This window comes from Scylla paramamosain, chromosome 13 (genome assembly GCF_035594125.1).
Source record: "Scylla paramamosain isolate STU-SP2022 chromosome 13, ASM3559412v1, whole genome shotgun sequence".
In the NCBI taxonomy this organism is placed as follows: Eukaryota; Metazoa; Arthropoda; class Malacostraca; order Decapoda; family Portunidae; genus Scylla; species Scylla paramamosain.
In genome coordinates this window covers 22,912,063-22,929,330 of record NC_087163.1, presented here as the reverse complement: position 1 = coordinate 22,929,330, position 17,268 = coordinate 22,912,063, and the positions used below count along the sequence as shown (strand labels likewise).

Sequence of the window (17,268 nt, the reverse complement as noted above, 5' to 3'; positions counted from 1 at the left end):
GCTAGAACTGAAGGAGTGAATGAGTTTTCTGTATGAATAATTAGATGCCAGTTAGTAGAGATTTGTGCCAGACTGCATGCTGCTCATGTGAATGCTACTAAGCCTCATCTATTAACCAAATTGAAAGATGCCACTCTTTTCATCATTGTCAAGCTGATATTCACATTACTGCTGCTACACCTCCAGTGACTTGACAAACTGCCATCCTTACTCAGGATAATAATCACAAGCTTGTGCAGTACAGTTCTACTCAGTTTGATCCAAATAGGAATGAGGGATGGGTTTTTTTCTGATGTTGCTGTAACTTAGTGGCTGTTGCTGTTAGTGTGTTTGTTATGTGCTGTTCATTCAGTTTGCTGATGATACTGGAGAGATATCAGTACAGGAAATGCATGAACATGTGGCACAAATGAAAAGCTAACATTATTTGCTAATTCTCTTTATTGAATCCCATCTTGTATACAGCTACTTTGAATAATATTTGTATGTATGCTTGTATGTATATCCTCTGTAGAAATTCACATGTTTGTATGTATGAATGTTAAATCATATTGCTGCAACAGTGGTTTTTAAATAGTGTTTGACATGACAGTACGCCAGCAGAGTGCAAGTGCATGCTGGAGGCAGCCATTAGTTTGAGTCTCATCCATGTTATAACATTTGCACCAGAAAGTTTTCAAGAGTATAAGAATTTGTCTGAAAGGCATCTTGTGTTAGTAATTATTGAATTATCCCAGCAAGTATAACTGCAATGGAAAGAATTGGAAAAAAAATATAACAGTAAGTGAAGTAAAGGAGTAAATTTAGGAAAGTTACAGACAGAAGGAGAAAAGTAAAGAGAGCCAAGAGAAATCCAGTGAGGAAGGAAGATATAGACAAAACATCTCAGTATTTGAGGAGATACAGATGAAAATTTTAAAAGTTATACAATTTTTAATAAACAGACCAAAATTATAAAGTGGAATTGAGTTTAAGGAAGTGTAGAATTGTCAGGGAGTAGAGGCAAAGTAAGTAGTATATAAAAGTTGTATTAGTATGAGGCAGAGATGTTTGAGACGTATATTCCAATGGACATTCGTGAGGGGAGGATTATATTATTCGAGAGTATGGACCATATTGTTAGTTACAAAGGCCCAATTCTTAACCTTGAAGGTAAATATCCTGACCTCACCCTTCCTCAGTTTCATAAGACTGCTGGTGAAATACAAAGTAGCAACCTTCCTGGCATTTTTGATTTAGTATGCCTAACTATGTGAACATGCTTACTGAGCTGTAGCTCTCTCTCTGGCAATGAAAACCAGACATTTTAAACTAAAAGTGTTCAGTAGATAAAGGATTTTCTTCATTGATTAGAGAGTTCCAGAGAGTGGTTGCAGGGTACAAGGAATGGAATCACTTTCAGAAATAGAAATATAGTCTTTGCATTTTAGAAATCCTGTATAATTTTAGCATTAGCTTTTTTAAAAGTGTTTGTTACTCCATTTGAAATTTTTTTGATTGCCTGCATATGAAACTTGCTTATCCTTAATCCAAGCTTAGATTGAAACAATTTAGTTCCATGAAATTGTTTTATTAATTTATCTTATTTATATATTCGACTGCTTATCTGTTTATCTGTTTAGTATATATTTCTATGTATATATTTATTTGTGAAGACGAAGCTATGTGTGGATGGCTTGAAATTGTGTTCTCAATTTTGTAGATGACTTTGTCATCTTGGACACTCACTGCTGCATTTTATCTTAGGATTTTATTATTATTATTATTTATTTATTTATTTTTTTTTTTTTTTTAGTTATTTTTTTTTTTTAGTTTATTATTTTTGCCCTCTTTTTTTATTGTTTTTATCCCCCCAATATTTTCCTTTTCCAATGTATCTGTAGGTGATCAGCTGAGTGAAGATGAGACGGATAAATTGTTGAACCGTCGCTCATTCAAACCCAAACCTCTCATTATGTCTATGGATGTTTCCAAAGACCGTAAGTAATATCTGTTCTCTGTATGCAGTGCACTATGTCTTCCTATGCCTGGGAATAGTTTTATGCATGTGAAATCCTCATTGATATGGTTAGAGGCTGCAACAGAAGGTATGTGTCATTGGCTTTTTGTAAGATAATGCTATTAAGATTATACTCCTTCCTTTTTCATTATACTTATCAACCAAGGAATAATTTCATATGGCATTTTTGTATTTTCACATTGACTAACATTAAGGACTAGACAGAGCAGTTCCTCACATTCTAAACACAATTTGCTGTAACTAAAAGTTAATATCATATGCTTTGCTCTTTTCACCATCACTGCTAATATGTTTGTTCTCATATTTGAAAACTTAAAAATACTAAATAGTAATAAAAAAGTGGAAATAAGACAGATGTGTAAGTATACAATTATTTGCTTCCTTTCTGAGTGTGATTTTCTAGATATATTTAAAATCTAAGTTTTATATTACATCCTGTTTTAGCAATGCTCATCCCTTATGTAGGAAAACCAGAAAAGGTTATAATAACTCAAGAGTAAGAGGAATGCCTGTCATATAAACTGATAGAAGGTGAACAGGTGAAAGTTTCAAGACTTCATTTTACCATTTTTATCTTCTTACGTGTGTCAGTAAGTCACCCGTCAAGGTCCTGTCCCTTGTGCTTGCTCTCCTCTCCTTTTACCAGACTTTAGTCTGTATTCACACTGAACATCTCATTAGCACACACTAGAATTTCTAAGAACCTTTTTTCAATAAGAAAGAATTGGAGTTTACTGTATTTCTTCCTTATGTCAAATACAGTGATGTAAGCAGTACAGGAAACAAAATTGCTTCAATCAACTCAGCTGAAAGTAAAATAAAAAAATTGCTTTCTAAGTGAAAGATGGGCATGTTATGTGTGTTCGACTCTTGACCAGCAGGGGCACAGGAAACGCAGGTAACAGTGCAGGTGTTTATTCACAGAAGGTGTGAACAGAAGGCTGGAGGTAGGTGATCTCCCGGCGCCAGGCCGCGCACTTCCACTTAACACTTATGACTGAAGCCTAGCTCGTTCACTCATACACGTATTCATGCCTCACACAAGTCTCGCTCATTCACTCGTTCACACAACTAGCTAACAACCACACACCTCCCCCGAGACATAAGGAAGATTCCTTATCTTTGTTATGGCTACCGTAACACATGAAACAAAGTTACAATGATTGAAGTACAGAAAACACGGTACATATACACAAAACAAACACAGCGTACAATGAACACGTACGACTAATCGTAGGTGCTACGGTGCCACCGCACCTGCAGTCGTCTCGGCTCCCTACGCTGTCGGCTGCTTCGACGCTCTGGTTGCTCTCGGCCACGGTGTACCCCGTTACCCTGATGCTCCGGGCTGCCGGGATGGTGGTGTTCCTCGTGACCCTGATGCTGAAGCGCTGCACCGCCATGAGCGGTGTGCTGCTCGACAGGGAGGGGAGCAAGAGGTCTGTGTGGGCGTAGGTGTCTTCTATTACGCCACATCACGCGACCGCTGCCCATCTTGATGAGGTAGTCTCTCCTTCGCCCAACAGCCACGATGACACCCAGGCGATCCCAGAGGCCTGTCGTGTGATCTTGAACGTCGACGTGGCCACCGAGGTGCAGGAGAGGAAGAGTACGGGCGGACGCGTCGTGGCGAAGTTTCGCTTTCTTCCTCAGTCGCTCTGCCTTGGCGTCGCACTCATCAGCAGCGCGCTGCCACTGCTGAGCGTATGAGCGATGATGAGCCGGGACACAGGACCTCATAGGATGACCGAAGAGGACTTGTGCTGGTGATCGCCCTTCCGCCCTCGGAGTGTTGCGCAGTTCCAGCAACCCGCGAGCGAACGCATCCTCGTCCAGGTGTCCCTGCTGTGTGGTCGTGAGGATCAGCTTCTTCACGGACTTGACCGCTGCCTCGGCGTGACCATTGGAGCGTGGATAATGAGGTGAAGATACACGATGCTCCACCCCCCATCGAGCCAGGAAGCGCCGTACCGATGAAGAAGTGAACTGCGGTCCACCGTCAGTCCTCAGGAGAACAGGCACGCCCGTGTCGGCGAACACACCCCGAAGGACACGAACGAGCTGATCAGCCGATGCTGGACGTGAGCATGCAGACACGTGAGGCCACCCAGACAAGCGATCTACATACACGAGGTATGTACGGCCTGCTGCGTGGAAGTAGTCTGCAGAAACTGACTCAAACACCCTGCTGGGTGTGTCCGTGTCCTGCCAGAGAGGTTCGTTGGCTTGGCTTGGTAGGAGTGGACGGCATAGTGAGCATCCAGAAACGACGTTCTCAACGTCTCTGTCCATACCAGGCCAGTACACCGTTTGTCGGGCCCGTCGCTTGGTGCGCTCCATCCCCTGATGACTGTCATGGAGTCGCTCTAGTGTTTCTCGGCGGAGGCTGTGAGGAATAAGAAGCCTCGGCCCGTAAACCACCAGGTCGTCGTCTACGGCCAGCAGACTGCGCACCGGCCAGTACGTACGCAAGCGGTGATCGAGGTCGTGGCAATGATCAGGGAAGCCCTCGATGATGACGTTCTTGAGCAAGCAGTACTCCCCGTCTCTTGCTGCTGCGGCACGTACCATTTCCACAGTCTGATCCTGGAGTGGTGCTAAGCGGACGCCGTCCTCATTGGTGGCAGATAACGCTGAGATGACCGCTGAGTGGAGAGGGTCGAGGTCACCAGAAGTAGCAGCATCCTCTTCCTCCACTGGGTCCTGTACTGGAGCACGTGAGAGGGCGTCGGGCACACAGTGTGTCGATCCCTTTTGCCAGCTTGCTGTGAAAGAATACTGAGCAAGCTTCTCCCTCATGCGCTGCAGCCGCAGGTTCTCTATTTCTCCCAACAACTTGCTATTGAGGAGAGGTATCAGCGGGCGGTGGTCGAGCACTAGATCGAAGTGAGGGAGTCCTTTCAGGTAGGTGCCACATTTCCTGACTGCCCAGACGATTGCAGCCATTTCCAACTCTATTACTGCATAGCGGCTCTCTGTGTCTGTAACAAATCTTGACCCGCATTGCACCATCTTCCACTGGTCACTGTGCTTCTGCAGGAGAACGAATCCAAATCCGTGCATCCTTGAGGCGTCAGTCTGTAGCATCGTTGGTAATGATGGGTCGAAGTATGCCAAGACAGGTGGGCTGACGAGACACTGTTTCACCTTCTCAAACGCCTCTTCATGGTTAGGAGACCAGCACCAACTGTTCTTCGGGCGTAAGAGATCTCTGAGGGGTTGTGCAGCTGCAGCCACAGCAGGAGAAAAGCTTCCAAGCTGGTTTGTAAGACCCATGAATGATCGTAAGTCGGTGATGTGCTGTGGTCGTGGGAAGTCAGAGATTGCCTTAACTTTCTTTGAGTCTGTCGTGTAGCCTTGTCCAGAAACAGAGTAACCACAGTAATCTACCACTCTTTCCGCGAATGTAAACTTCTGTGGGTTGAGAGTGATGCCGTGCTGGTCACACCGCCGCACAATCTGAATGACATGGGCTAAGTGCGCACTGTAGGTGGAGTCATAGGCCAGGATGTCGTCCACGATCTTGATGGTGTTAGGTATGTCGCCGAGAGCTTGGTCTCCTCGACGGTTATACTCGTCTCCAGACGAGACGAGACCCATAACCGCTCGCCGAAACTTGTACCGACCCCAAGGTGTTATGAAGCAGGTTAAATCCTGGTCTTCTTCTCTAATGGGGACTTGAAAATACCCCATCTTGGCATCAAGAGTGGTGAACCAAACTGCTCCGGTCCCGATCGAGGCGATGGCGTCATGAGGTGAGCGCACTGGATACACGGGCCTCTTCACGTAACGGTTGAGTCGTGTCAGGTCAACACACAGCCTTACACCAGATGTCTTTTTTGGGACAGGCACGATGGGGTGGCACCATGCCGTAGGGTAGTCCACACTCTCGATGATTCCCTTGTTAAGCAGCTCTTCCAACTGGCTCTTAATTTCTTCACGCCAATTGTAAGGGATTGTACGAGATGCTGTTACGGCGAAGGGTCGAGCGTCGTCTGTCAACTCGATGGCCATGGATCCACCAGCCATTGCACGTAAACCTTCCTTTGCTTCGAAGACGCTGGGAAAGGCCTTGATCACAGCAGCAGCGTGCCCCGCACGCTGCTGTGGCGTTGGGTCGTAGGAATGAGGCCAGCTGATCACTTCTGTGGGCGTAGATAGAGGTGGCTGCGAGGCGGTCGGGTACTTGATGGAGCTGTTGCCGGTGTGCTGTTCTTCCCTGCGTAGCGGTCGGATTTGAGCCGGAAAATCTTCGGGGAGGATTCCGAGAGCGATGGAATCGTACCAGCTAAGCAGCGCCCCCTTCACCTCCTTCACCACGCTCACAACAGTCTCAGCTTCCCTGTCGCCCAGTTGCAAGTGCGACGAGAAAGTTCCTACACAGGTGAGGGGGTGATTACCGGCAGCATAAAGTCCATCACCATCAGCGGGCGCCAAGCTGGAGGGCGGGATTCCAAGGAGTGTTGCCGTGTCGAGGCCAATAACGGTCGTTTCGGCCCCAGAGTCAGGAGTCCACGTAATCTTGTCTCTTCCAGCGGGATGTGTGGCGGTAATGAGCACCTGGGGCGCAGGTCGTGCCGTCACCGTCTTTGTGTATACGCCTGATAAGAGCTGGTATACACTGGCACTGGCTCCCCGCCTCGGGCCTGCACCGCGATGAGGAGAGACAGTTGAGGAACTCCTCGAAGCTCCTCGTCGTTTCCTCACTGTCTGCTGACATACACTCGCAAAATGCCCTCTTTTCCCGCAGTTACGACACACTTTATCTATTGCCTGGCATCCCCTTTTGTCACTGCGACAATTTTTGCCACAACGATAACAGCCCGTGGGGCTTGAGCCCCCGAAACTGCCCTTCCTGTAGTTCGAGACAGCGTTCACACCATGGCTCGAAGAGTGAGAGCCGCCCCTTAGTACTGCACTACACTGGTTAGCGCTCTCTGATGCTCTGCAAATATCTATGGCGTTTTCAAGGGTGAGTTTCTTGTTTTCCAGCATGCGTTTCAGAGCCACTTCGTCTCGTGTCCCAACGACAATTCTGTCACGCAGCTGATGGTTTATGCACTGGTCGCAAAAGTCACAGAAATTGGCGATTTCCTTTACAGCACATAAAAAGTCGTCAAAACCTTCTTGCGTTTCTTGCACGCGGGAGTAGAAGTCTCTTCTATCCATGATGATGTTGCGCTGGCTTCGCAGGTACTCACACATTGCATCGAGGATGGTTCTTAACTCCGCGTCTCTCGGTAAGCTTATCCCGTAGCGAAGTGTACGGGTCCACTCGTCGTCTAGGACAGCAGCGAGTGCCGCCCTCTGCTCAGCCAGGGAGAGACAGTCTATCCTGGCGAGGGTTACGTATCCTTCAAACTTATGGCGCCACGTGTCGAACTCACGTAAAGATGCTGACGCCGTTAAGTGAGGAATGATGGTGGCGGACGTCGGGAACCTCGCGCCCTGGGTAGACGTGCTGCGGGCTGTGGTTTCGCCTTCATTGCTCGCCGTGGTGCGACTGGGAGCTTGTGTCCCCACTCTCTCCAGCAGCTGGGTTAAATGCTCCTCGCGAGCCTGACTCTGCTCCGACTGTCGCGCTAGCAGAGCCTGACTCTGCTCCGACTGTCGCGCTAGCAGGGCAGCCAGCGCCTCCAACTGCTTCTCCATTCTGCGCCGTACCCACTGCAGCCTTGTCCTGATCCTACTCACTGCGCCATGTTCGACTCTTGACCAGCAGGGGCACAGGAAACGCAGGTAACAGTGCAGGTGTTTATTCACAGAAGGTGTGAACAGAAGGCTGGAGGTAGGTGATCTCCCGGCGCCAGGCCGCGCACTTCCACTTAACACTTATGACTGAAGCCTAGCTCGTTCACTCATACACGTATTCATGCCTCACACAAGTCTCGCTCATTCACTCGTTCACACAACTAGCTAACAACCACACAATGTGCTACTGTTGGTTATTTGTTTTGATAAAGTGGTGTGCGAAGTTGTGGTGACTTGTGTTTTTATGAATGTAATATTTTGTTTTCAGCAACATTGTGTAATAATTTGACCATGAAAGATATATGATTATTTGGCCATGAAAGAGGTGGAACTGATTACTTAAAGATTTGTCTCTTAAGCAATGTGTATGTCTGGGAATAAATGTTTGAACTATCTTGTATCCCCAAAAAACAAGTTGCCACTTCTATTTATCTCTAGTATAATTTTCCAAGAAAATCAGGCAAGTTTTATTGTTGTAGAGTATTTGTTATTAGATGCATTCCCTTTAATAAACAAGAGTGGTTGCTTTCAGTGGTGGGCGGCAGCACGTCCAGCAGCGTGTACAGTGACGGCACACTAGGCCGGCCAGGATACTCCATGCCACAGTTTTCTTCGGCTGGCAGTCAGGGATATAACTCACCAGCAGAAAACCCATACAGCCCCAATCCTACCAGGTATCTATGAAACATCCTTTCATAGTGATTAGAAAATAAATAACTAGTTAACAGGTTTAACTAACAGTTCTCAAGACACTTTCTTCACTAAATCCCTTTAATTTAGATGCTTTTAAATTCTAAATGCATCATAACTAAGACTGTTCACATGTTACATACTTATACAGTTTTGAGTGAAAGTATCTTCATCTATTCCTTTGTTCTCATGTTTATTTTCATATTGTTACTTCCATTAAATAAAGAAAAAGAGAGAGAGAGAGAGAGAGAGAGAGAGAGAGAGAGCACTGTGGAAGTGATTTTTTATTGTCTCATCTTTCAGCAGTGGACTGGCTGGTACGATGGGACCTGGTGGCACTCCTCTGGAGGGGTTGTCTTTACCTCCCCAACCTTCACAGACGCTCCTAGGCAGTTTAGGGGGACCTTCAGGCTCATCACAATACAGGTGAATTTAAGAATAGAATAACTAATAAATTAAAAGTGTAAGAAAGAATACACATTGGTACAGTAAGCCATTAATTCACAAATAATAATAATAACATAGAACATAAGAAATAAGGGAAGCTGCAAGAACCTACTAGGTTTACTTATGGATTGTAATTTTCAAGTGTTTGGGAGCTGCCATGTGTAGGTCATCCAACCTATAGCAGCCTCCTTATTTTATCAGGTTTCTGTGTTTTATGAAAAGAGAAGCACACTGAAAAGTGGATTTTTTCTTGGTGTACAGATCTTTGGTTGTCACATCTCTTTTAAGTCTAGTGTGTGATAATGAAGGATTTCTGTGGTTCTGATTTTATGGTGATTTTATCTTAATAGGAATCTCTAGGAATCAAGCTCCATCCAACTAGTGACACCACTGCATCTCTGTCTACTTACTCATCTACTTTGAAGACAACACAAGATCTCAGCTGTTGTGTTATATTTATAGTTTGTCCTTTTTTTTCTCCAGCACAATAAATGGTGAAGGGAGTAACACTCTTGGGAAGCGATCTGGTAATCCTCTTCGGAGCTTCAGTGTTCCAGCGCCTCCCCAGTCAGCTCCCACAACGCCTCAGCCTAAACACATTGGTACGTGAGGCCGTAGCTTTCAGCAAGTGTGGAAAATACAGGGATGGTGTAGTGAAAGATTATATCAGGGAAGCTTGTCTATCTTACAGGTTCATACAACTCCTTTTTTTTTTCTCCTTTTCAAGGAGAAACAGAACATGAAAATATATAACATCATATACATGCAAGATCTTAAATAAGCTTGAGATTTAAACAATTATAATGGCATGTAATGGGCTACACAACAGATTTAGAAACTAAAGACTTGAATGCCACTTAAATACAAGAGTTCAGATCAAGGTCAGTTTTTGTACTCAAATGAGACAAGAAAAGTTTTTGTAAGTATAGAGTTGGATGAAGTTGGAAAAAAAATTTTATTGAAAGAAAAGAAAGAGTAAAAAATATTGCATTTTGATCAAATAGTGAGGATGACAGGAGAGGAGTGATGGAGCATAAGGGAGTGATTGGAAATGCTGGTAAGTCAGGGGGAGTGACAGATGGTGGTCATTGTTCACCAGTTGTTCTAGCTTAGTGCATGCTGTGTGCAACCTTAATTTAATTGGTTAACACTGGTTTATATATCCTCATGTTACAAATTTTCAGTTTTATAAATAAGAATAATGTCCTTTGTTTGCTTTATGAATTAAAATATATAGTCGTGAATGATAATCTAAAAACTGCAACACTTGTAGTTATTACTGAAAACACAAAAGTAATATTATGACAAGTGTGAAGAGTGTAATTCTCTCTCATTGCAAAGTGACAAAGCATGGTCATCGTCACCATCCTCAGCATCTTCTGTTCTACAGGGACTGCCATGTGGCTTCCTGCAGTTTCTTTTATTTTCTAATACATTCACTAGAAACCCTCCCCCAACCTCCTCCACTTCTCTCTCAACTGCCTGTCTCTTTGAGGTCGTCACGGCAAAACTCCATTTCTTATCAATTTACTTCTCTTATATGTTTTATGTTCTTTTATCATCCGCCTGCTTACTGGTGAGTGAATAACAAAACTCAATGAAAAATCTACAAAATAGAGCTGGTCTAGAGGAGTGAATTAAGGTCATGTAACTGTATTGTATTTTCTTTCTCATTAATTCTTTGATTGACAGTTGCTGTGCGACCTCAGGGCATCACAAGCCCCTTCAAGAAATCCTTAGTTCCAGGATCTTCTGGGCTGAGCAGCAGTGCTGGTCCTGCAGGACCCTCAGGCCGCTGGACAGGTCCCTCAATGCGGGTGGACTCCTTGCCTGAACATGAAGTAAGTGCCATGTATATTTGTTGTCTTTAATACCAGACTGTCATATTCATTCTCCTTCCATATCTGTCATTTGAAAATTAGTTGCAAAAACAGTTTGTGAGATCGATTGCATTGTTTCTGCCAATAGATGCAATGAATATAATCAGTTAATTAAGCAAGCTGGTTCTTTGATACATTATATTGTGACAAAGTTGTTTTCATCTGCTGGAAAACAATTTAATCAAAGTCATTCAACTGAGGAAGTATTAATACAATGAAAAGGCATATTATATAAATGCAAGATGGAAATATATTATTTAAAAGCCAAAATACAAATATTTATAAAGTAATTTTCTTGGGGTTTGGATTATAGCAATGAATTTACGTTTATCAGGAAGGAGATTTTCTTATGGTGTTGATTGTAGCAGCAACTTTTCAATCCACAGGAAGCCAATGAAGCCCTCCTTCATGGTTATTCAACAGAAGAATTGTCTCAGGAAATGGCCAACCTTGAGGGACTCATGAAGGACCTCTCCGCCATCACTGCCAACCAGTTCAATTGCTAAGACTGAATGACAGCCGGCTGCTGTTGCTTTCCTCCATAGTGCTTGGTCTGCCAGTTTCACATGAGTTTAGTTTTCCATTCTTTAAGCACAACATGCTCCATTGTATTTTCTCAGCATCTTGAAATAAACCCAACAGAAATGTCAGTTTAGTGCCAGTACATGAAATTGGGTTTGTATATAAGCTCAAACAAACTATAACAATGTTAGATGTTAGCATCCATAACTGCAGTATGTAAGTTGACAGCCTGACATTATATATATTTTTTTACAAAAAAATTCATCATTAGAAGTGTAATAATTTTGAAATGTAGGTTCCATGTGTACATGTGTAAGCCTTTGTCACTTTAAGAGAGTTTCCACAGGCATGTCCAACTTGTTTTTTCAAGTGCTCCACTGTCTAGGTCCCTCCTCAGGACTTCATCCAATGTCTTCTTTCATCTTCTTAATGGCACTAACTTTCATTTCAAAATATTTGTCATACCTCTCCTAAGCATTATCATCTTTTTCTTTCATATGGCCAAATCAGTACAGTGTACCTGTCTGGTATCAGTCCCAGGTTTCCACAACTGAACACATTTGTTGGGTTGAATTACTGAATACATTACACGTCCACCTCACCAAGGTTTTTGAACATTGCTTATGCTCTTAAATAACCTTCATTTCATTAACATGAAGCATATGTTGAGCCCATTAATGAGCATATTACTTTAAAAGAATAGTCATATTCCTGATGAAATTTGTAGGACAACTTTCAGAATCATTGTAATTTATGTGTTTTTGTGTTTTGTAAGCATATATTGAGGTTACATGAGCTAGTGTCCAATCATCAATGAAGTTACAAAAGTAACTTAAGTTCCAGTTGTAAGCAAAGAATGAATGGAATATGGCAGCATTTATTACAACCCTTTTGATTTGATTGACATTGTATGAATCAAATGCCTAGTACAACAAGGAGGATGAAGAGTGACCATTATCTGATACTGCTAAATTCAGTATAATATGTCAATAGGGTATTTTCATGCAGAGCTTTGTTGCTAAAAATAACTCTGTTTGGAATTGCCAGTTTTGCTCTATTTAGTTAAATTTGCCCTGAATTTGGAAACATGTGGTGATAGAGGATGTGTAATGTGACATCAAACAAAGCATATTTGAATTTAGAAATATTCCTAATGTTAAATGAAGGAATGAAGAGAGATTTCCCTCAGCTTTCTGTTTTTCCTTTTTAGCTAACATAAAAGTATGCCTCTCTCTTTCATATTTAAAATTCATTCAGTAAAATGTAATGCTTTTCCAAAATCTGGGATTGGTTGCAGTAAGGTGCTATAAAGATGGGCTGTTATTTTATTTATTTATTTTATTTATTTTTTTTTTTACTACAAATTTTATTATGATATCTGTTAATTATAAAAAAATTCATTGTATACCTCATGGAAAAGAGGAGTTGAGCTCATAAATACAATGAAGGGCCCATGTAATTTGAAAGAGAGAATTGATTTTATTAATGTAGTTTCTGACATCAGAGATATAAATGCATTATATGACTTATCAACAGCTATGTGAAACAGCAGTAGTTATTATGAATATGTATCAGACTTATTCGTAGGGGAATTTCTGCAGGTTACTTAGTCCTTAACAATGAGCTTCATTTAACTGCACAATAACATAACATCCATTACGTGAGTCAAATCCTTGCTTCAGATTCACGTGCTGCAGTGTGTGCTGTATAAAAATTTGTTACGATGGAATGGATTTGGAAATCATTGTATTCGTGTCAGTTGCATACAGACTTATTGTTTTTATGAACATTACCATGTTTTAAGAAAGGAGCTGTCACTGATGCTGAACTGTGGTGCTTCCAATTCCCCTCAGTTTCACAGCCTGTTATACTGCCTGGCCCAGGTGTTGAAAGCAGCTGAACAAATATACCTATAGAAAAATAAGTGTCTACAATACTATTATGTGTATTTTTTAATGCATGCTTCATATTTGTTGAACATAATAAGAGGCTAATCTGGGAAGTAATGAAGTAATTGCAAGTTTCTTGGTTAAAGAATTAATAAGTAATTAAATTTTTACTAGTCATCAAATGTGGAGCAGAGACATGGTTATGTTTTTCATGTGACTTCATCTTTAGTTTAAACAAAAGAAGCTTCCTGTCTTTTATAGTAAATGGCAATGTGAAAAATGAGATGGAGCTGATTGGCTTCCAGCACTCTATTGCTGAGAGCAGCTGAGTGGTGCCTAGTCATGTTGAGGACCCAGTGTGTGTATGTGCATAAGTGTGTATCTTGTGGTAAGAACGGTGAATATGTTGTGGTGTGCTGTGGCGTGTGAAAACACAGACAGGTAACTTGCATCACTTTGCTGAACACTGAAAAGTCCTCAAGTATAAAGGATGATTGAATGACAAACTTCTGACTTCATACTTACTGGAAGTAAATAACATGGTCTGTAGCAGTTTCAGGTCTCTGTGCTCAATTATACAGAATCTACTTCATTTGATCAGCAAATAACGAGTAAAGGAGTTCTACCTAGGTAACTGTTACACATTACCAATGCTTTGAGAAGATTACATCAAAAGTAATGATATCATTATGGGGACCATCAGATGGTCTTACAATGTAGTGCCACCATCTTAGAGAAAAGTTCCCTTAAGCACTAGAAGAGCCTTCCTGTGGCTGTCTGGAACTCCCCTCAGTTCGTTTATTGCTGCCCATTACATGTGTTCTTTGTACATATGGCATGTGTACAAACTAGACATGCATTTATTGTTAAGAGTAATTTTAAGAAATTTTGTATAGTGGAATCTTTCAGAAACTACAACCTGGGTGTCCTTCCAGATTGACATTGTTCATTGATTGTTCTTTTGTCTATCTCTATCAGAAACAAAGTTTTAAGTTTTGTGACAGTTGATTATATCATCATTAAAACACTAAAAAAGACTGTATTTCAGCAATAGAGGCATTACATTGGCAATGAAAAGCTTATGTAAGATGTATGAATACCCCTTAAGTACTAGTATAACTTCTTTTTCTTTTTGCCCATTTTTTAAATTTTTCATCATAGTAATCCATTTAACTGAATGCTTCTTAAAAATCATTTAATATTTTTATTGCACAAAATATATAAATGTAATCATACTAAGAACTGCTCCATGTGTCTCGGTAAATGACGGTGTTATTGCCATTATCGTTTCATCATCATTATCATCTTTACTATCATCATCATCATCATTACCATAGTAATCATCATTATCACATCATCATCATTGTCATCATCATCATCATCATCATTATCATCATTGTCATTATCAACATTGTCATCATCATCATCATCATCATCATCATCATCATCATCATCATCATTGCTTACTATCACACATTTACTGCCATCCCATTCACAACATGTAAATCATGCATTTAGCTGCATTTGTACTTTCAGGTATCTTGAAAAACCTTAAGTAATTTTTGGTGCTGAACAAAAATTAGGACTTTTTTCCATTTTGTTTCTTATGAGTTATTTTGTTCAAAAGTTTAAGATTTAAATTCATAGGCAAAATTTTTTTGCCTATGAATTTTTGCCTATGGCAAACTGATTTTCACAACCATAAGTGCATTTTTTGTATATTGTAATTATTTTCTTACATCATATCTAAAGTGTTAAGTTTTGAAATACTTTGATGGAATATGTACATTCTAGTATATATATATATATATATATATATATATATATATATATATATATATATATATATATATATATATATATATATATATATATATATATATATATATATATATATATATATATATATATATATATATATTTTTTTTTTTTTTTTTTTTTTTTTTTTTTTTTTTTTTTTTTTTTTTCCCATACATGTATTTTTACATGTATACAGCTTTGGATAACTAGATGTGTAAGCTGCAAAAGTCCTGATTTTTGTCTTGTCATCAGATCTTGAGAAATTTCCAGATACCTCTACAAGATAGGAAATGCATTTGTATAAATGCTCATAAATTTAATAGTTTAATCTTTGTAAGATCAAATTTGTAATACCACTTGCCATGTATATAAAATTTAGTTTTCAAATAAATTTTTAAATGACTGATAGGAATTTATGATTAATTTTGTACATTGGTGTTCGTGTGGTATGCAGTTTGTAGGGTTGGGTGGCTGCAGTGTTCAGGCAAGAGAAGTTGGCTAGCTAAGGCTGCATAACATTTCCTAGGGCCAATATATTTATTATTCTTATTGTTTTTAATGTGTGTAAGAATCATAAATGCAATATGCATTTGGTCTAAGGAAGAATCCTTATGAAAGATCTGAATTTTATATACACAAAAACTGTGTAAATTTTGTAATGCAAGGATATTTTTAAGAGCTTAGAAAAATAGGTGCAAGTGGTAAGTGCTGAAAATGTAATTATGCTTTAATGGCAAGCAAGAAAATACGTATTATTCCTTTAATTATGATTGGGAACAATGTTTAGTTACATGGCTGCATCAGACAACAAGAGAAAGAATGAAATTTATAGTGGAGTGATGCTGTTCTGCCAGAATTATATTCTTCAGCCACAGAATCCTGACAAACAGGTTCCTTCCAAGAATTCTCTTGTAAAAATAGTCACAAAAGATATTCTTAATAAAACATGATGTATACATGCCTTGTTAATACCTGTATATTTACATGATGCACTCAGAGGGAACAGATGATGGGAGTAAATGTGAATGGATTATGATTTAATAGAAACAATAATGGATAAAACAGGAGGCAATGGATGGTATGTATGGTATGTGGTGTAGCCGATGTGGCAGTAAAGTATTCAAAATTCTATATATGAAGATTAGTCAGTTTTTTTTTTTTTTTATGAGATACTAATTAAGAAGAGCCGACTTTAAGAAAGAATTAGCATCCAGATCAAGATTAGCTAGTTTCATTAAAATTTCGCATATCCACAAATTAGACCCTAATCACCCCACTCGATATCAGTCTCCATTGCGTGCAAGTACCCTTATGATTTTGGATATGCGATACCCAGTAGACTAGAATCTCTACTGCCCCTGATTATGGTAAACCTTGCTAAATGAAACAAACTTAGTTACTCTTCACATTTCATAGACCACAATAAATAAATGCATCAATCCTTGTACCTGAAGCAAGAAATTTATATATATATATATATATATATATATATATATATATATATATATATATATATATATATATATATATATATATATATATATATATATATATATATATATATATATATATATATATATATATATATATATATATATATATATATATATATATATATATATATATATATACATATATATATATATATATATATATATATATATATATATATATATATATATATATATATATATATATATATATATATATATATATATATATATATATATATATTTAGTTTAGTGGTTACGTAACCATGAAAACAAAAACTTGCATTTATTTATTTTTTCTATTTATTTATTTATCTTTTTAAGAACAGGAAAATCCGTGCCGTTGATATGAATAGGCGAAGAATGCAAAACCGACTACGGAAGAGAGATGACCTCGGTCTGCGGGGGTAGACATGAGAGAATGTGAAAGGGAAGGGAGTGGCCGGAAGAACAGAAGAAAACTAGCACTTTACAAGAGGATAGAGACAGCGGTAATTGTTAAAGTGAGAGCACTGACCAGAGTTGTCATATTATTTAGCATCCCTGCCGAATACACAAACACACACACACACACACAAAAAAAAAAAAAAAAAAAAAAAAAGTGGGAAGCAGACTAATGTTTCCATGTGAGCGTTTTGTTGCAGATACATACGTGTTGGCATGTATTCCTCAAAGTTGTTAACAGTGACCACACACCCTCCCGGCAGACGCATATAGAAATAAACAAGAGTGGGGGTCGCGAGGAACCATAACGGGAAGGTACACAGGTAGTCTCTCTC

General features: G+C 39.9%; 1 protein-coding gene across 1 annotated transcript in view; it reads left to right on the top strand.

Moving 5' to 3' along the window:
* LOC135106225 (neogenin-like) overlaps positions 1-13,620 on the top strand; it is a 49,062-nt gene extending 35,442 nt beyond the window's left edge. Inside the window, exons 28-33 of the mRNA XM_064014997.1 lie at positions 1,884-1,979; positions 8,304-8,445; positions 8,765-8,887; positions 9,392-9,510; positions 10,601-10,749; positions 11,175-13,620. Of these exons, the coding sequence (XP_063871067.1) occupies positions 1,884-1,979; positions 8,304-8,445; positions 8,765-8,887; positions 9,392-9,510; positions 10,601-10,749; positions 11,175-11,294 (749 nt within the window). The 3' untranslated portion in view covers positions 11,295-13,620. The remainder of the gene's footprint in view (positions 1-1,883; positions 1,980-8,303; positions 8,446-8,764; positions 8,888-9,391; positions 9,511-10,600; positions 10,750-11,174) is intronic.
* The last annotated feature ends 3,648 nt before the right edge of the window (positions 13,621-17,268 follow it).